The following is a 20,936-nucleotide window of genomic DNA, read 5'->3' as shown; positions in this document are numbered from 1 at the left end:
GCCAAGGCTTTTCTGTAGACTCATCATCTTGCAGCTATTCAGCAGTGTCTTTACTTACACACACATAAATAGTCTAGTCATAGTGTGATTAAAGCATTAATGCGGGTAAAATAAGACCCCCATAAATACCATATTCTGACGATGGGATTATACGTATGAGACTACTTACAATTGACTTTATTGTACTATATAGTGTCGTGGATACAATCTGGTGCTAAACTGAATGGATTTTCTCCATCTCTGCGGAGACATCACAGATATCCAAAGAAGACAAAGTCAGCCCAGTTTTTCAGGAATTCCTGTTCTTTTAAGACGAACATAAACTTGAATGAACAATCAATCAAAAATCAATGAAACTTTAAGGTGTGAAGATTTGCTCAAACAGATAACAGAAGAAAATGTCTGAAAGGACATCTGTTTTCTTCTTTAAATTCTTAATATTGATTTTGTGAACAAGTCCAGATCAGACAACTGTTATAAACTAGACTCTTTAAACCGCCGTTTTTCATAAAAGACTGTAGTGATCGAAATCAAAAGTTCCAATCAAGATTCTCCTTTCATAACGTCTTCATGTCTGTGTTCTGAATCGTCACGAGTGGTGATTATTCCATTTGGGATCCACAAAACACATCAATCCTCATCACACCCCCATCTTTTCTATCACAACTCCACTGGTCCTTTTGCTGCGATTTTATTTCTGCAATATCTGTGAAAGGCACCGACACACAGACACGCACAACTAGATCAATACTGTTATCAGACGCAGTGGTGGTATCTCGGCCTTGCAGGTAGTTTTTATCCTCACAAAGCCTACACACACCTGTGTGTCGTGACGGTATAATCAATTTGATTTGAAAGCAACAAACTAAATGACAAGTATTTCTAATTGTGCATATTTCACACAGCATCACCACACTGACAACGAGCAGCTTGGATACATTAAGACTGGGTTTAGCTTTTTGTTTCATCTCTTATCAAATGGCACTTCATCCAAATCTGATAAAAGGTCAGCTGCCATGACTCATCTCACTTTGCATTGGCACTCAAAAACAGATAAGTATATATTAATGTTCTTAGCAACATCCTAATTAACTGCTGAGTTAATTCAAGCCGAACAACTCTGCAAGTGCCTTTTAGATGTTCAGGTGGAATGGAGGGTTGGACGTATTTGTAGTGGGTGAACTTTAGAAAATCCCTCTGTTAAAAGCCGTGGTGCAATTTTGTAAACTAAGAGATGCAGATAAAGACACTTGCCTTTTATCTTCCCCTGCCAACCATGAAAGATAAAGAAAATAAAAGCTCCCACCTGCCTCTCTGGGAGAGTCAGGACTGTACAGAACAATCAGAGGAGGAAGCAGCAAATCCAATCAATCTTTTGTTAGTTTAACAGCTTCCATTGTAAGCCCCTGCTTGAGCCTTTGGGATAAGTTGTACACACCTTTACATATGGGCTCTCTACTATATATTCATTGGACACAACACTGTCGGTGAGGAGCAGGTCAAATACAGAGGGCTGTGAGTAAGTCTTTTATGGAGGGATTGGTAAAGTTCTCTTCTTTCAATTCTAATTGTAAATTGAATGAACAAAATGTAAGTATGACTCGTCTCTGAAGAAAACATTTCTGGGATTAGGAAGGGAAAGAAAGTGTTTTCCAACTCAGATGTAGGGCCTTTATGAGAGTGTGTTTGTGTGTGATAAGGCATGATTATAATAACAGCCATTTAGGTCTACTCTACAGTCTCCTTCAAAAAGGTGCAGCTCAGCCTGGGGAAACTAGAACAGTCGGTTTATATCAGGGGTTTTCAAAGTCTGAAAGACTAAATTGAAACATCGGTGTCCCCTGTACGGTGTGTGAATGGATGGATGAGGAAGATGAGGAGAGTTTTGATATTCCGGGAATATAAGACGAAAGTAGATTGGACATCGCAATTTACCCATTGATACAAAGACAGCCATCACTGGGCTACTAAAATAACAACGTGATGATTCTCAGGGAAGTTCTGGAATTACTAAGAACTCTATTTTTGTCCTACGATTTCAAAGCGTATTTATGCTTTATATATATATATATATAATATATCTATTTGTGCCAGAAGGAAATAATGATATTCTTTGAAAGTGTGAGTCACACTGTATCTAAAAAAATGTGTATCATGACTATGTGTTAATATGTGACAGAGTCATGACTCAGAGAAGGAATACGTTTTTGACTCAAATTGCACACAGTATCTTCCACTCATGTTTCTCACTCCAAGCCACTCACAGGAGAGTGAAATGAAACCTCTGGTTCATTTAGTCTAAACGAATGAAACCTGGGAAATGGCATGGCGGCGTTGTATGACCCTATAAAAGAAGACTGATTGTTTGGAGTGGATCTATCCACCCACTGCAAGGACAACTGGAGCAAAGCCTTTATTACTTACATTGTTGTCCTCCCAAATCGCCTTGCTGGCATAACACAACCAAAAAGTAATTCAGGTAGGTATTAAAATGAGCGCTGAAGGAAAATACTTTGTGACAACGTTCTAATTGGACTGGCTGGGTGACGAGCAGGTTTGGACGAGCAACTCCACACAGTTTATAGTCAATCAGAGTAAATGGACGGTATGGCACAAACTCCTGCTGACTTGATGCCATAAAAAGGAGGAAGCGATGGAAATGTGCGCGTGCACACACACACAGAAAGAGAGTTGCACTCTAAAAAGAGTTGAAGGGGGACTTTAAGGAAAGGAGTGTCAGCTACTTCTGCTCGGGCAGTTCAATGCGTCATTTTAATAGAGCAACATGGCTCTCTTCATCACACATCTGCCCCCTGGAGAAAAAACAGCAGCCCTTGTTTGTAGTAAGTGGCCATTTCCCAACTGCTTATCACACCGAGTCTGCAAGTCTGCATAATGAGCTCTCTCTGTGTAGAACGGCTCACTCTGCTTTAGATAACGAAGAATCTCCCCCACAAAGAGACCGGAAAGAGCAATAAACACTTACTGACAGAACATTGCTATTTTTTTGACTGATCAATGTCTTTGCTGCCTTCAGGAGGAACATTACAAGACGGGGCTGATGCTTTCTCAGGATCAAAAGGAGAGCTCCTGCTGACAGAGACAGAGGCTTGGTGAAGATATGAGGCGGGGAACAGGTTCAAAGTGCCTGTCAAGTGTGACTTGCTCAAGAGCTCTGCAGACTTGCAGTCGCACCGCCTCCTCCCCGCGCCCTCCGCTTATGCTGTGTTAATAGTCACACTACGAGCGACACGGCGGCAGGCTATTTTCAATGGAAACCCGTCACATGAAGCAACGGACTGACTCAAAAAAATGTGTCGCTGTGCGGCGGATGTGACGCCCAACCAATCAAAGTTGCCGGTCGCGTGAACACAACGTCATGCTACTCCTTTACCGTCTTACCTTCAGTCCATCCACCAACGCACCCTGCGATGTGGTCTTGCGCACTATTACACATTGAGTAACATAAATTGCATAAACTGGCAAGTTTCCAAAAAGTAACCAACAACTCGTTTCCTCCTTGTTTGAGATTTCTCCATTCATGAGTCAGTGCGACATTTGTCAACTTCTCCAAATTGCCTCGGCTCCCATCTGCAGGAGCGGAGTCGCAGATGGGTCGAGAGATCCATGCATGAAACGTGCCGCTGAGAACGGCTGTGTGTGTAGAGCTGTGACCCATCAGGCCTCATGGGAAGCTGTAGCTAAACTGATGGATGCCAAGGAGCAATAGGGAGGGGGGGGCAAGTAAGAGACAAGCGTCTGTACTGCAGCAATGCAGGAGCAAGAAAGAGGGATGTCAATGAAATGGGGAAAAAAAAGGGTGTGCAGTGCACAAATGGCAGACGGCGCAGCATGCATGGTTAGAGACAATGTTTGCAAGACAACACAAGTTTATGCATCCGGATTTTCATTCCACGTGCTGATGTACCCTCCTTCTACCGCAGTAGACGGTGTCATCCTCAGCCCTACCTAGCAGACGCAACAAGCCCTGGCAAGGCAAACACTCCCTGCTGAGCCTCCTGTGTCTCCTCCCTCCCGGCTCCTCTGAACAAACAGCTCTCCCCTCTGGAGGCCAGGAGGCAGGGAGAGGGGCACTCGGAACACTCGGGACTATCGACTAGCTCCCTCTCAGCTAGCTCTGTTGTTTCAGAACGCTGTGAACAAGGCCTTGCTAGGATAACCCACAGCTGTTGTTTTAACTTCCCGGCAGCGTTGGTAATGTATACATTTCCTCCGTTCTCATTCGCCAACCTTTCCCCCAATGCCCTGCCGAGCGGCCTGCTGCAGTAAAAAGTAAACACAGTGCAACCACCCCCACCCTGTGCAAACCCGTGCCTGCCTTCTCCATTTCATACAGCCCAATGACACATAAAAAAAACGACACAACACCAACACAAACAAAGCACACTGAACATATACTCGCCTCCCAGGAAGGTGACCACACATACATAAACACATCAATGCGAGCGCAGAAAGAAAAAGGAGATGAGCTAATGCACTGCGATCCATAGCCGAAGGACTGTAAGCACTCAAGGAACAAAGATCCTGTTCCCATCATAAAATGTTCATCCCGTGCGAGCTTGTTGGTGGGCCGAGAGCATTAAATGGCGAAAAAATATACACGCTTAACCTTGGGCTGATCTTTTTAACATAATGCGTCTGCTTTATTGGATTCTAGCTGGACTGACATGAATACCAAGTACAACGAGTTGTGCTCTGACCAAGCAGAGACGGAGAAGCACTGAGACGTCCTTCTGCCACATCTTATGACTGGTCGTCATGTTCTATTGGAAGGTCGCTGATATGGCACCTTGTGCTGAGAACGGTGTCGTGCTAATCCTCAAGTAATACCATGTAGGAACCAAGTTCATTCACAAGTCACCATAAACAGAAACTCTGACGTGCATGTGCACGCTCACTTTAAAAACAAGCTTCACTTAGTGGCTGTTCTGAGACACTCAATCGGTCATCTTCAGCAGGTGGGCTTTCACAGTCATCAAATCGTAGAATTTCCATCTTTTTCTGAGCAGTTCATGTTCACGTTGGCTTAAAACTCGAGTTCCAACGATCATTCTTGACCTTCGAAGGACTGACCCTCAACGTACATTTAAAAAGATCCTTGAAACTCAACTTTCAAGGCAACATGGATGACAGATCCTTCAAGTGCTAATCGACAAATACGTAAATGTGAATATTTTGATCTACCACTTTGTGCCACACAAGCCTTCAAACTGCATTGACACGAGCTGTGTTGAAAACAGCACATTAGAGTACTTTCAACAATTTGTTGCAAAACACTGCAGAGAGGCAAATCAAACGCTTTCTGGATCGCACCGTCATGTGATCCAAAAACAGATGGCAATAGTCAATCAAATTTATAACTGAGGAGGAGATACATTTAGCATTGCTGTCACGCTACTGGGCTCAGAAAGAGACCAGCGCACAACAACACAGACTCATCCATTATTTTGTCAGACAACACATTTCAATTCGAAAGCGTCACGCGTACCAGGCAGGTGTACTAAACATCTGCACAACTTTTGTGACTCTAATTTGACTGAGCTGATTTCGGAAAAACTCCCTCATGTGTCACTAATCATTAGTAATATGTTTTTGCGTGCACCCACAAATAGTTTCTGCGTCACACACACACAGCAGCGCTGTGGTTAAATGACCTGGTGGTTTGCTTTCGCACCGAAGCCACACGTCACCGAAACAGCTTGTTCTCGAGTGTTACATGCCACATTTCATTTGCAAAACGTGCCGGTGTTTATAATCCAAAAAACGTAGTTGTCAGAGTGCTGATTTGCAGGTCGTATTAAGCTTTGAAGGGAAGCCAGCTTTATATGGCGGCACACGCTGCTTCGTGTCAACACTGAATCAGGGTAACAACGCCCCAGTGGAGAGAGGCTGCTTTGAACAGTGGGCTTTCTGAATACATTTGAATAGATTTCTTCTGGTAATGGCTTTATTAAAAGGCTGCCATCCTGCGACCTCACCAACCTTCAAAGGATTCTCTCCTAAATAGGCCTTGCATGCTAATCACTGGTAAATGGAAAATAGTAGAAACAACAACAGATTAGTTCTAGTCAAAACAGGGACACGTGGTGGAGGATTAATCACATATCGATGACGGACGTTTTAGTCGATGACATCAATCCAAAACCCCGTCTAAACTGAGGCTGCCGACAGAATATATATTTATGCTGAATGTGGGGTTTAGCACACAGTTTCGGTCTTTCAGCACTTCAAAAGGTCACAGGGGAATAAAGCTATCCATTGCTACTGAAACGTTTTTTTGCGTAGCTGGCAGCTTCTTAAGCCGGAGTGACGCAGGTTACACTGCCAACACCCAATAGGCCGATATTGATCAGATATCTAAAACAATCAGAAATGACGACACAGCAATATTCTGACTTTTCAAGTGACTTTAAAATTTGCAATAGAGAGATGAAGGCGTCCGATGGTGCTGACGATGCTGGGGCTCGCTGCTGTCAATATATTAAAAAGCCTCGGATTGATGTGCTGTCCACCTCACTGAGCCAGACGCATACACCCAACTGGCTCTAATCAATATGGATTTGCTCCAGAGGCTGTATGGCACAATAATCAATAATGTCCAAAAAAATAAAATGACAATTCAATTCCTTTATAATACACTTCTACATGCACGCAGACACACTAACCTGTGGAGACAGGGCAGTGGGAGGCTGGGTGAAGAGTGTGGAGTGGGCTGCAGGCCGGAGGCCATGTGCTCTCCTGACAGTCTGACGGGTGAAAGTAGCAGACAGTACCTCCTGCTGAAGAAAAGACACAACCAGTTAATATATGACAATTTGGGGAGCATCATGGTGAGCGCCAAGTGGGAACAATGTGTTCGGGACAGACACAATAAACTAGAAAACGGCAAACCTCGTGCTATTTTCACAACAGCCACCATCAGGACCTACAGTACGTCACAATGAGCTAAAAAGAGGCTTAAAATAATGAGGCGTGAAAGTGGTAGTGTTATTTTCTATTCCCGACACAGGCCACGGCAATTTCCTTTTTTTTTCTCGCAGCAATTCCAACACGCCGTGTGGTCGGAGCTGTGCGTGCGAAACAGTCGAGCTATCATGTGAAGCGTCCCGCGTACGCTGGGAGAGGCGGCCTCTGCCGCTGCGACAGTCAATCAGAGATGAAAGAGCCGACTAGCCTGCAGCTGCTCCTCAGTCCACATCTAAAGCAGGATAAGCAGGGAGGTATTTATTCACCATCCATCAATTAGGCTGATTGCAAGGTGACAGGTGTCATAAAGCACAAAATACAGTTGCTCCGACGTTTCTGGATGTGAGCATGTGTGAGGTTGTTTTGGTAGAGAGAGATTTTTTAAACTGTGTGTGTGTGTGTGTGTATATAACAGAGGTAGGAATGACTGAAATACTTTCTCCTTCAAGTTAGTGTATACACTATGTTCCATGCCTCCCAGCTCTCACTGAGGAAAGATAAGATAGAGATAAAGTGGGATACTCTCCCATTGTAAAACACGGAGAGCACCTTGACTGCGCCCGCTGAACAACAACTAGTGCAACCCATAAACCACTCATATTAGACCCATGTGTTTGGGCTTGTTTAGCCTCTGGGGGGGGTCACTCCACAGACCTGCTCCCGGCTTTCTACGGTGAGCAACAGCAACCAGAAAGGTCAGACGTGATTACATTTTCAAAATCATCCACCGTCACCAGTGCAGTGAATAAGAGGCAACGCTGGCAAAGGTGAAACAGTTAGTTACCTGAAACAGCTAGCCCGTCTGCCCACAAGCCAAGAAAAAAACCGGCCTAGCAGCACCTCTAAAGCTCACCAATAAACATGGTAGTGTCATTCACCTTCTCACCTTAAACTTCGCAAGAAAGCGAATAAGGCCTATTTCCTAAAATGTCAAATTATTCCTTTAAATTAGGTGAATACATTCAATAAATTGATTATAATATAAGCTATCCTTTCATCGGTCCATTCCCTTTTTCAGGGCTGCAGGAGGCTGAAGTCTTTCCCATCATGCATTGGCTTAAAGAGGCTTTGTACACCCAGGACAGGCTGCTGGACTAACACACTGGATTCCAGCTGTGAAGTGCACAGCTAACCATTAAGCCAGCGTGCTGACGGTAAATGTAAGCTATGCATTAATTAATCAATAGTACTCACTGAAACAGCCTACAATAAGGAGGGTAGCACGAGGAGCCTTTGGTTTAGCAGTAATTGTCTAATTACATATTTGCGGTGTGTCTTTTCCGCAAGCAGAGCCCCAATAAATGGATGTGTGCTTAATACCTCCTCGTTGTACATGTTATAATACACACAATTACCTTTCTTTTAACGACTTTCAGCCTTGGTTAATTATGATTGAAAAGAAAAAAAGAAGAACATTTTTTTGCCAGTAGTAACAGTTATGAATGCATCTTTACACCAGGAACACTTGGGTAAATTAGGTCTGTAGTTTCTCTCACATTAATAGGCTTTTTCTCAGCATACAGGCCTGTGAAGGATCAGCGCCGGTCAACCTCGGACATGAGCTTCCCCTGCAGAGGTGCTGTGATAACTAGCATTGATGACAGGTTTTTTTTTTCCCTCCAGCTCCAGTAACTCTTGAACTGTTGAGGACAGTTAATGAGACGCACTTTCCACTGTTCGTGAGTGTGTTTGACGTGGCCTTTTCAACACAAACTGGAGCTTTTAAACGTAGAGTGTAGAGTGTCTTCAGCAGTAGATAAGCAGTGGACCTTGGTTCTAAGATAGCATGATGCAGCAGGATTACTGCCTCCTCCTTATCTTTGCCAAGTCAGACATCCACTCATAGGAGTGGCCTGTATTCAAGACTCGAGGGACTATAAAAAGTGTCCATGAACTGCCAAGAGATTCTCCTCCGGTCTGCTACTGTGGAGGAGGAACGAGCATTCTTCAAATTGTTGCCGCTGTGATGGGGGATTTTTACTGAAGCTAGGTCTCTGCCAAGCAACCAAACTGACTCATTTTCATTCTGGCAGCGAATTCAAGCTGCGGCAGTACGGTTACAAAATAACACGGCTGTATGGGTCAATAAGCTCCCATTCAAAAAAAAAAACCACTGCAGGTTTTACTTATTGTGCAATAACTGTGGGTGTGCGAAATAAACACCAAATACAATATAATGATGTCATATATCAAATCCATTTTTTTTTATATATATATAAAATCCATACTCCAATAGAATTCAGTAATACGTTTAAGATTGCTTTTTTTGAAATTTCACAATAGTTCAATATTATTAATGCGAGAACGCAAAAATAACGACATCTCCACAGACTGCGGTAAACACAGGACAAACCTGTGCTACCGGCTCGGAGCAATTAGGTCCCTTTTGTCTGAGCGGGAGAGGCGAGCAGATCCCTACTCTCATCCATTCTCTCAACGCTTCACACGCACACGCATTCATGTGCAACTGGACTGAACTGTGTGTAACAATATAAAACACAACAAAGACTCAAAGTCAAAGCTCGGGGTTAAAAACAGTAGGCTTTACAAGCAACGACTCACAAGCTTTAATGTTACTCAAGATGTGACAAATATACCACCGGGTGCTCCAGCTTACATACAGGAGTTGCTTCTCCTCTGCACCACCAGCAAGGGAAGCCCCCGTCTATTTCTGTTGATTAGGATTGCCACAGAGGAATACAACTGCTCTCTCTAGATACCAACCACAACACACAGTGTAGAATCCTACAGAATGGATGCACACTCAAGACCCCCCCCCCCCCCCCCACACACCTAATTCTCCTGATACAAGAGGCATCAGCCTGACAACACCTTCTCTTTGTGGATAGACACAATAGGCAATAAACAGGTGAGCAGACAGGCCTTTATGTTCTGCTTGCTAAGTGGCAACTCAAATGTAACAGACAGGGAAACATGCCCACATTGTGGACAGGGTGAGATATGTGCAGTTCTTTATAGGTCACAGAAGGGCTGGGCAATAAACTGGTAAATAGATAAAATAGACAATAACAAATAATGGATTTTAGGATTTTTAGCTCGATTTTTTACGGCGTTAACAGCGTGAAGAGCTATATTTTGTCAATCAGTGTTAACGGATACACGCTACAGAGGAAAGGGGGTTCAGAAGAGTGCAAAGCCATAGTGTAGCATGAAGGCCTCTCATCAGTCCCTGCAGGTCAATACCCTGATGATGATCACAGTGAACAGCCATCGTCAGTTTCACTTCATTCAAATCAATGAAAAACATCTCCGCAAAAGATTCACAGACCTGGAACCAGGTTAGCATGTCAACAAAGACACGTCTTGAGAAATAAAATGTGAATTTGTTGTTGAAAAATGACAATTTTTCAATGGGAAATTCTGTCTTTATCAATTACAGAAAATAAGAAGTTAACAGATATATTGTTACTCGATGATTAGGCAACATCTTATTTATGATTATGGGTTAAAGTAAAACTGTCTGACAACAATTGAATTCTCTTTTGGAGTAACACTACTCTTAAATTACTATCATCATCATGAGGACATTCTCAGTCGTATTTTCCAACAGTAGCGCAAGAGAAGAGCTTGTTGAAGACACTGCGAAGACACTTTCAGATACAAGTCACAGCGTGGCATTTTGTTTTTACTTCAAGATGAAATGGCACGTATCAATCAGCCACATCACGTGTGTGACAGTCTGAGAACGGGCTTCATAGGCTACTCCTCGTCACGGTGAGGAAATTAGCGACCACTGCCCCGTATTGATTTAATGATCGACTTATGGCACAGTGTGTTAGCTCAAACCTAAACCTAAAGGTCTTCTCAGGTAACACCGATCACGCCGACTCTTTATCCGTCATGCTTCACATGTTGTCAGTCTGATCCGCAGCAACACATACTGGAGTGTTTACATGAGCTCAGAGTCAGGGCCAGACTCCAGCATTTTGTCACCTCTGCACATTCCCCTCGATCTGCACTGACGTGATCCCCCCCCCCCCCCGGCAGCTATAATTACTGGAAAGGACTCATCAGCAAGCAGCCAGAACACTGCGATGTGTCCTGATGCAACAGCTCAGATTGGCTAATGGTTCATCTTAGACGTCACAGATGCTATGTGAAGTGGGCCTCCGTGCCTGTGGGTGAGCTCTGTGAAAGGGGGCGTCAGTCCGTGTTTTTCAGCACCGCCTACCAGAGAGCAAATTAGCATCAACAACTTTATTTGGAATATAATCTTTTAAAAATGTTTATTAATTCAACACTTTAATCCAGATGGGGAAATTTGTATAAAAACAATTTTCCACTATTTTAAACTTCAGCTGAAAGGCCAAAGAAACTGCTTCTGAGGCGAAAATAATAAACACTGGATCCTCGGCAGGGCTTCAACAAACCTCTCAGTTGTAGAAATATTATGACAAAAGGGTCGAGCAGGTGTCACAATGTGGTGCGAACACGGTTCACACCACATTGGCTGACTTCAATATCGCCCGTTGTGTTTACATGCATGTTTGTTCAAATAAGACTGTCACCAACATGTCAGCCAACATGACACCAGAATAAACATCAGGGTTTTATTCACCATTATAAGACCTGGGCATTGCGCAACACATTGCTTGCACATTTTTCATCAGAGCCCGAGAGTCAATTTTACTTATTGTTTTGTTTGTGTGGTTTCATTTTATTTATACGTTTTCTTTTTATTTAGAATTTAGACAATTCCATGTGTCGCTTTATTCTTAAGAAAAAGGGTCTACAAGCATTATTATGCTATTATATTATCAATATATCAGGGGCGTTAAATGGTCTTGAAATCTAACAAAACATGGGAATGCTATTTGTTCCATGTTAAGTGGGTTAACAAGAACAGCAGAAGGTAAATAGAATAGAAAAGAGATGCATGAAGGCTATTTTTACCTACACCACATCCTCTTGCCCTCAAATATACAGGGCTATTTAATATTGCATGTATAGTACATATACAGTATGACACGTATCTTGTGTTTTCTCTTTGAAGTGCTGTAGTCAGCAGGCTCGGCAAAGCTGCAACTTTTGTACCAAAGTAGCCAACATGTGTTGTACAATTGAAGTGATTCAAATTCTGATCTGGCTATCTCTGCCCATTCACTTGTCTTTCTTTCTCAGTTTCTCTTCCTACCTTGCTCATTCGCCCTCTCTGCATCTGCCTCACTAGAAGGAGAAAGGCAGTCAACCCCAGGGAGATGGGGGAGAGAGAAGGAGGGGGTAAGGGATGGAGAAAGTGGGGAGGCTGCGAGCAATCACTGGCCACCGAGTGCAGAGATGGAGAGAGGGAGATAGGAGAGGGGAAGAGGAGAGTTAAATGAAATTTCCAACACATTAAGCACACCCTGTTACCCAGTGCCTGCACATGCAGGGCGAAGAGGGGTGGGGGGGGGGGGCTGCCGAGTGACCGCTGTCCAATGAAAGTGTTTTACAGCTAAGGAGATCTGATCCATTTACAGGGATTCCCCAGATGTTCCCTGATGACAGGCAGACATATGAAGACAGGAGCTCAAGGATAGCTAGCAATAACCTGTCCAGGTAAGCCGAGGGGATGGGAAGGACTCAAAACTAACGACATCCTAAACATAAGCAGACTCCCAGTGAACCCGACGGTTAACCTCTTCCCTCAAGGACACGCAGGCATTTGTGTGTATGCCTGCGGATGTACAAGTGAGTTGTGTGAGCTTTTGCTGCGAGGCCGGACAAAGAAATTACCGGAGCCACGCTGCAGGGTTCCTGCAAACCGATATAAACCAGACAGAAGGGGGGAGAGGGCGGCACAGTCAGTGACCGCCTTCGCCTTTCATCACTGGAGAGACGTGACGCAACCACGTCCTACCCACGCCCTACCATGTATTCACGGATACACACACACACACACACATATATATATATATATATATATACGCGAACAGGGTCATTGAGGCAGGCGGGGTGTGCGAAAAGTGAGGTTGACAGCTCGGCGGCTCCTGCTGCAGCAGAGATGAATGGGCGGGCTGAAAACTGCCTTCATTCATAATGGAATACGGAAACAAAGCAGCTTCATCCCAAGGTGTCACAGGGACTCTGAGAGGAGGAGAACAGACAAAGAAAGGAAAGCAGGGGGGAGACGAGGACAGAACAAGAGAGCTGTGCAGGCAGCACACAGGCTGACACATGCTGGAAAGAAGTCATACACCTACTATAAACAATGTGTCGGATTCTTTGCCCAAGGTGTTACCTATATAACGCTGAGAAGGGCGGAGAGAGCCACACTATTACTGTACATTGCAGGTATTGTTGGGCCAGAATGGCCTGTAAATGTCAGAACAAACGTCTCTGATTTGATCACACTTTTAAAGGCCCTGTTCCAGCGAGCATTTAAAAGGGAGGACCTACGGTCCAGTAAAACAAGAAAAGAACTGAATATGAAGACAAAAAGGATTTAAAGTAAGCACAGTATGCTTTAATGTAAATACAGGTGGACAGGGCGGGGGAAACAAAACAGGTTGGACGGAATGGGCTCTTTTGCTTTATGTCACATAAAAGACCCGTCCTGGCAAGCTGTGGAGATAAAGCTGATGATCAGCGGTACTGAGAGTAGAGGCGTAGGCGTGAGGGGGAGGAAGCACAGGCACATGAGAGAGAGAGAGACGGAGTGAGCGAGCATCAGAGAGAGGACTGTGCATGAAGAAATAGTGGTTGCGTGTGTGTGTGTGTAAGCGTGAGAGGGTGTGTGTATGTCTGCAGGGGTCTCTCTCTGTGTGTGTGTGTGTGTGTGTGCGTGATGGTGTGTAGTCATTACAAAGCAAGCACTCTTTGTTAGCATCAGTGAACGCCACAAATAGCAAGAACCACCTACTTACCCAATGCTATATAAATAAATAACCGTGATAAATTGTCATATTGGAACAGAAAATGGTACATTTTATCTTCAGTCAATACCAACATTCTGTGTTTAAACAAGTATGCACAAACACTCCCGACACAGCCAACTGTTGTATATATATATCAGGCAAAACATTGCTTACGCTCAGTATTGCCGGGTTCCCAAACTAAGTGGCCTTAATTCTACATTGCCAGCAGAAAAGCAATGAGTATCCTGTAGTCACACATTGTGGGTCTCAAAATAGGAAGCTTTTTGCTTCCAAGAGTCAGCTGCTGGATGAGCACAAAGGACAACCACACCTTGTCTGCACACCGTGTCTCTGCAGTTAAGTCCAACTCAGGCTGTGCAACCATCAGCACATCTCCAGTAACACCACTTCTTTTGGCCTCCTGATGGATGAGTCTGGAGACTGGCTTCCTAAAACTGCAGCTCAGCTTTAACTTCAAGTTGAGCCAGTGCTGTGTGACTGTAGTCCAGCGGTTCTCAAACATTGTCTCTCGCTCCATCGCCAGCTGAAGTTGTAGTTCTTTCTTTACACGGTGATCTGTAGACTTTAGCTTCTCACTTTACCTTCTGAACCCGTTTTTTTTACTGCTGAGGCAGTTTGACATTCTGGATATATCCTTCAAACGCATATTGTAGACCCTCGTGTCTGCTTCTCTATGAAATCGTATTTTCGTTTCTTACAAATATTAGATCATATTACTTCAGGGAGTGCAGTTAGTGACAGTGTGCTCCATGGTAGCTCTGACAGCTTGACGGAGTAGCAGCGAAGAGTCAATTCCATTCCCCCGGCAGGGAAGTGAAAAGGTCAGTTAACAAGATAGAGTGAGAGACAGAGAGACAGACATACAGACAGAGAGAGAGAGGGAGAGACAGAGAGAGACAGAGAGAGAGTGAGAGACAGACTGACAGACAGACGTGCAAATCGGCGTAAACAGCAGTTTTTTATTTGCCTCCATCTGCTGTTTTTGAGTGATTATTATGAATACTGTGATAAAGAAACGTAAATAAATAATGCATAGATTGTTGATGCGTTCCGTGACTTTTTCTCTACCACCGAACCGATGGAAATCCCCCGTCAGGAAGTCATGTGCACGCACACTTTGACTCTCACAAATACATACTATAAAATCTATTCTGAGGCGAACGATGAATTGGATCACTGGTGCAGGGAATGTAATGCAAAAACCAATCCCCAGTCTAAAATATTTATTTGTTTCTAAACAACAAATCTGGTGAGCCCCAGCAATGATCACGCGAACACCCCGAGAGGTGAGAACCACTGCTGTATAGTCCACCACACCAATGAATGTGTCTGGGCCTGTCATTTGTCTCTGGTGGAACTGAGGCTAGGGTTAGCTGTATCCCAGGTTTATATGTTCGTAAGATGTGTATATAGGAGGCAGCAGGTAGTCAGTAGTCTGAAAGCAGTGATTTTGCCCATGGATATCAACAGCAACGCATCATGTAAGTGCGTTTGTGACGACCCCGGCCCTTTTCTGCCAATCTGTCCGCCATGTTTTTTCAGGGGGTCGTTAAGTCCCGACTGCTACTGCCGTCTCCTAATTGACGGGGCCTAAGAGCCGAGTCATAACAACCCATAGACAGATCAATTTTAACACAACTGTGTTTTTTAATTAGAATGTTTATCGGCCGGTTAAGAATCACATTTACATTTCAAAGATTCAGCGTGATTGTAGGAGTCGAAGGGCTACAGGATAACCCGCCGCAACACTTGACTGAAGGGTCCTTTCACCTGCAGTGCGTCCTCCTTAAACCGGCTCATTATACTCCACACTTGATTTGTGGGCATTGTGAGGTTATATATCATTTCCACTGCACATATCAGGAAGTAACTGGGCTGACCTGCAGTGTCATGGCCCTGCTTATGAGCTGCTGCATGTTAGATATTATTAATGCAAATGGAACGCGCTGTGCTGCTCCTTCACATCAGACATTTCCCATCAGCAAAGCACCTATAGTGAAGCATCACTGAGGGCTTCGACCAATCGCTGTAACCTTTGATGACTTTCTTTCCTTACTGCGGTTTCATTGAAGCAAACCTACCTGAACTCAAAACGCTTAACTGCCGTGCTCAACATCACAGGTGCTGATCACGGTTCATCACAATCAGACCAAAGTTTTGACACACGTCGCTCCCATGTTGTTCCGTTTTTCATTACAGCAGTGGTCTCGTATAGCTTTTGCTCCAACAGAATCTAAGGGAGCACAGTAGCCGTTAACCTGATCAATGAATTCCAGTCTGTTTGCATCAGGCTATGTGAAAGAACAGACACTCCCTCAGACATCCTAAAGGTATTTTTGGTGAGGAGGAAGATGTCAGTTGAACGCAGTGTTCGGAGAGTTATGGGAAAAAAAGGACAATAGAGCGACAGACAGACTGCAGAAACGAGACCGTACGCATTTTTCCCCTCTGGGTTTTTTGTGACAATTGCAGAATAAGCGAAACATTGAGCAGCAGCAACACTCTTCAATTCATATTTGACAAAATAACGATTTAAATTCAATTTTGCATGAAAGGAAGTTTAAATTTGAAGGAAAGCCTCAAAGACAATTCAATAATTCAAGACTCGAATGAACAGTGCCTGTGCAGCGCAGCGTTACATTTATTCCAAAGAGGCGACTGAACGGAGGGAGGTGAAGAGTGCAGGACGGTAACCCTATAGCCGAGCTGTGAGGAAGGCTTTCTGCTGAGTGCAGGTCAGGGAACTGTACCGTATCCTGCCAGAAGAGACGATGTCAAGAAAGACATTTTTGCATAAGAAGCAGAGAACAGGAGATGAGATGAACAACCTTCGAAATAAAAAAGGACATTTTTCAGTGTGCAAAGTGTTACCCAGGCAACAGCAGCACCAGGACTTTTGAAAGGCTCCAGGAACCTGTATGTTTACTTATCTTCTCACCTTAAAACTCCACCTGCACTTTGTTGCCTTGGTTTCTGGCAAGGAGAATGTCTCACGTCTCCCGAATGTCGGTGTAAAAAAAATCTGGATTTACAAGACAGCTTAATACATTGTAACCTTAGAAACGTTGCCTCAGGCAGCAAAGGGGGAAAAAAAGCCCCGTCATTGTGTTGCTATTACCCGTCGAAAAAGGAGATACTCTTAACCTACTCTACACCTCCCCCACTCTCACCTCTCATACCCCTGCTTTCCCTCCCCCCCACAGACACACACACATCGCCTTCCTTCCCATGCAGTTCATGTCCGGGTTAGGATTTCCCCAGGGTTCCCCTCAGGACCTGGGCTGATCAAGGCTCTGGCAGTGCGAGTTGAAAGCTCAGCTGGAGGTACTTCACTGATCTGCTCTGCTGCTAAGCTCGGCCCTTCTGCCTCCTCGCCGCTCAACTATTCTCCCAGGGAAAAACAAGAACCAGGCAGATACCTGCTAACTGTCTGGCTGAATGACAAGCATTTGGTTTCCGTGCGGCGGGTGTGCGGAGGAATAAGTCAGACGGTAACCTTTCTCTGACAAGCAGATAATTGTCTTCTGTCTGCGAATAACAAGAGAAGTTATTGGGCTCTGGTGCAGATGAGCAAAAACACCACAGAGGAGACACAAACAACTGGGTCAGAGAGAAGTGTATCAGCTTTTCATTTGCACGGCGGGAAAAAAGCCACCGGAATGGCAAACAGCCCCACCCAGATCAATACCCCAGAGACCACAGTTAGCAGAACAGGGTAACAACTGAAGTGAAGACATTCAAATAATTAAATATAGCTGCCACATGCCGGCCATGTGGCCACTTTCACATACTTTAAGAGCAACCTAATGGAGCACATTTATAGAGAGGCACGTGACTCACACAGGCTGCCGGTCGGTCATGAGATTCCAGTGCCATACAAAAGCCTCAGATGCTCCTACTCTCAGAGAGAAAAAAAAAAAAGATTTGTTTGTGAGTCTGACTGTCTGTGCATGTGGGTGGTATTAAGCGAGACCGAATGACGCAAACTTCACAAACAAAGGTTTGCAGCAGCCTAGTTCATGTCGTTTCCCAAGCAAAACGGGGAAGCTGCTGCTTGCTGCTGCAGTATTTGGAGTCTGCAACCAGAAGAGAGGAACAAACTTGTTGTAATTTGGCTTCCCCAGACTGCTATGGCAACACTGTCCCGACAATACGGAATGTAAATACATACTTTTTGCCAAACTCGCCCCGAGAACCCTGTGCTCCTCGACGGCTCGGCTCTCCGATCACACAGCCCACAGTCTCCATGGAAATGCATTTTCCAACAAAAGTCTCCTCTCCACCATCTCCTCCGTCCTATTTATAGAACGTTGGGGGCACTAGCTGGCTGGCAAAGGATGAGTAACCGTATAGTGAGAATGGAAATGTCTAGTATCTCCACGGCGCTCGTCTTTCTTCTCACAGCTTCGTTTCAAAATCAAAGGCTTTGAACAGGCGCTCACACAAACAGCCGACAAACAATCCCCAGTCGCACATGAGAAAGCAGCTTTTATGTGTGTGAAGTTGTGCGAGGGGCTCGTGTGAGTTTCAAGCTGATGCAAAGGCCCGCAGAGGTTATGCGCACACGTGCGACGCCAGACAGCAGCGTGAAGACAGCGGGGCCTCTGTGGCTCGTTGCTGTTTGACCTCCCTGTGTGGAATGAGGACGAGAGAACCACAGGCAGTTTTTGAGGTCAACAGCTTCTTCCTCCGTCTCAAGCAGGAAAAGGGTGTAAGGCAAGTGTGTGTGTGTGTGTGTGTGTGTGTGTGTGTACATGCAAAAGCACATGAAGGAAAATGAATAAATAAATATAGATACTTCTTATCTCAGCCTATTAAGAGAGCAACAAAGAGGCCTCCATCTCAGTGCCTTTAAAGAAACAGTCACAGTCTGAGAACACTCAATAACGCAGATAGCGCTAATTAGCATGAGCCTACAGGAGCGTCATGCTTATTACTACCACACTGCAGTCGCACCATAGAGGAGGAGCTCCGGCAAACAGCATGGCGTCAACTCAATGACCGGGAACAACAGTTACGGCTGTCGGCTTTCATTAACAAAAACAGTCACTCTCAGTGACTAACGAGACCACGGGTGACCATCGTTTGAATCAAACGTGACCACATCCGTAGTGCTGCAGCTGCTGCTGCTGTTATTGTTACTGGATATCTCCCTTTGATGGATGCCCCGATACCGCTGTGAGTCAAGAGTTAAACGCTCTTTAAATCCAAAAGAACAGAAAGCATTTCAAAAATCTTCCATGTCAGGCTGTCACATCGCCTCATCGACAACAGATTACAGGAGCAGAGCTATTTACATAAGCAATTTACTTACTGCCCTGCTTCCCGGAGGTGAAATGAGCAGAGACAAGACGTTATATCTCTCACACACATCTTCCCCTCCAAGTCCTTTCTGACTTTCGAATACAAGAAGGCAGAGCACCGCTCTATAAGGCAAGGCACAGTGTTTTAGAATAGGACGTGATGGCCTGGTCATTGTGAAGTTGGGTGAAATGACAATATATTGAGGAAGTTAAAAAGATATTTTTCTGTACATTTTATAATGGAGGGAGCAATTCCTTTATTGCAGTATCTCTGATTGTATTAGGTCAAAGTGGGTTCAACTCGACATGAGTACACTCATTGTACAGTCATGTTACAGCATTTATAGTAGAAATGGAAACTGAATGCCGCTGTGGATCATTTCTCTCATGACGTAGAGCTGTTGTGTGTCAAAAAAAGCATCTGAGATTAAATCACTCAGTGTAGGTGAATGGAAAGTTGAGACGATACAGCAGCACATTCAGTCAACTGCAATGCTACATCAATGTATGGGACATATAATGCAGGCCTGGCAATGCTTGCAAAGAAAAAAAAGAATGGGATCTAATCGGATTATCTGGTCAATACCTCCAGTCCACATAGAAATATAGAATACCATTACAATGACAGAGGATCCAGAGTGCTGAGGCAGCAAAAGGCAGCCTTATCCCCCATCACCACCACCACCACCCCCACCACCCCCACTATACCGCATATCTGACCCCTCCCCTCCTCTCCCATACAACCTCAGCTGAGCTCTCTGAAACAGGCGTGCTTATTCCACGTGTGTCTCCGGGCCACTGATCCACTACTGATATAGCAGTTAACTAAAAGAGACAAGGCTCAAAGCTCAGACGCCTGATTCATTTAAAAACTAGCAGTTAAGTAGTCAGAGGAGACCGGCCACCTATCAAGAGGAAAGCTATTAGTATCTTTGCCTTGCAGGAGCAGCAAAAAACTGTACATGCACACCAAAAAGCACTCGGCTCGTGTCGTGATCGAGCTTGTTGTTGAGTGTTTGGCTCGTCTCCCTGGTCCAGGGAATCATTACAAATAACACAATGGGACTTGAGGGCTTAGAGTCCATTGTTTGGCGGAGATGTGCATATTTGTTTGTTTTCTCTATGGTGAATCCCCCGTGTGCTTGTGTCTATATGTTGGCACTGCTACAACCTGGGTAATTAGAGTGCAAACAAAGTTGGCGCCAGGCCGAACAGAGAGTCTTTGCTTTCCGCGGCTCTTTGACTCCCAAGCATGTGCTCGGAGTCTGATCAATCTCACTTCACTTCTGGTTGCGTAATGAGGTCGTCGCAAGCATCACTCAGAAAACACAGATGGCTCATTTCAGGCTGGAACGGCGATTTGGAAAATTGAAGAGGGACAAATACAGGAACAGTTTTGTGAGTCAGCAAAAAAGGGGACTCGAAAGTGACATCAGAGGCTGTTTCTCTCCAGCATACTATGTTGGTTGTGGGTGGCAGACATCCCATTTCCTGCCACGACCTTTCAGACCACATGTCGCATTTGAGCAGCTGCCAAGCAACCACTTATTTCTGTTTGCCTACTGGAACACACAGTTATTTCACGTTTAAAAGAAGTTCTGTTGTTATGAGCGTGCTGAATTCTCATGATCGAGGGCACGTAAACCCGTAGTTACAGCACCACCTACAGCCATTTTAATGCCTGGATATTGGTCAGTCTCAATTCATAGAACCGTGGTTATATACGTAACTTTAGTTTTATCGTCTATACCAGCCATAACAGCTTGAC

At 44.6% G+C, this 20,936-nt stretch overlaps 1 protein-coding gene across 2 annotated transcripts in view; it reads right to left on the bottom strand.

Moving 5' to 3' along the window:
• Positions 1-20,936, bottom strand: part of mcu (mitochondrial calcium uniporter) — a gene marked incomplete at its 5' end in the record, with an annotated part of 50,239 nt that overhangs the window by 20,212 nt on the left and 9,091 nt on the right. Inside the window, one exon of one of the 2 annotated variants that reach the window (XM_079168974.1) lies at positions 6,687-6,800. In XM_079168974.1, the coding sequence (XP_079025100.1) occupies positions 6,687-6,800 (114 nt within the window). The remainder of the gene's footprint in view (positions 1-6,686; positions 6,801-20,936) is intronic. The other variant, XM_079168975.1, reaches the window with a different exon arrangement.

Source organism: Pholis gunnellus, assembly GCF_910591455.1.
Source record: "Pholis gunnellus genome assembly, chromosome: 11".
NCBI classification, from domain to species: Eukaryota; Metazoa; Chordata; class Actinopteri; order Perciformes; family Pholidae; genus Pholis; species Pholis gunnellus.
This window is presented reverse-complemented; position numbering and strand designations above follow the sequence as displayed.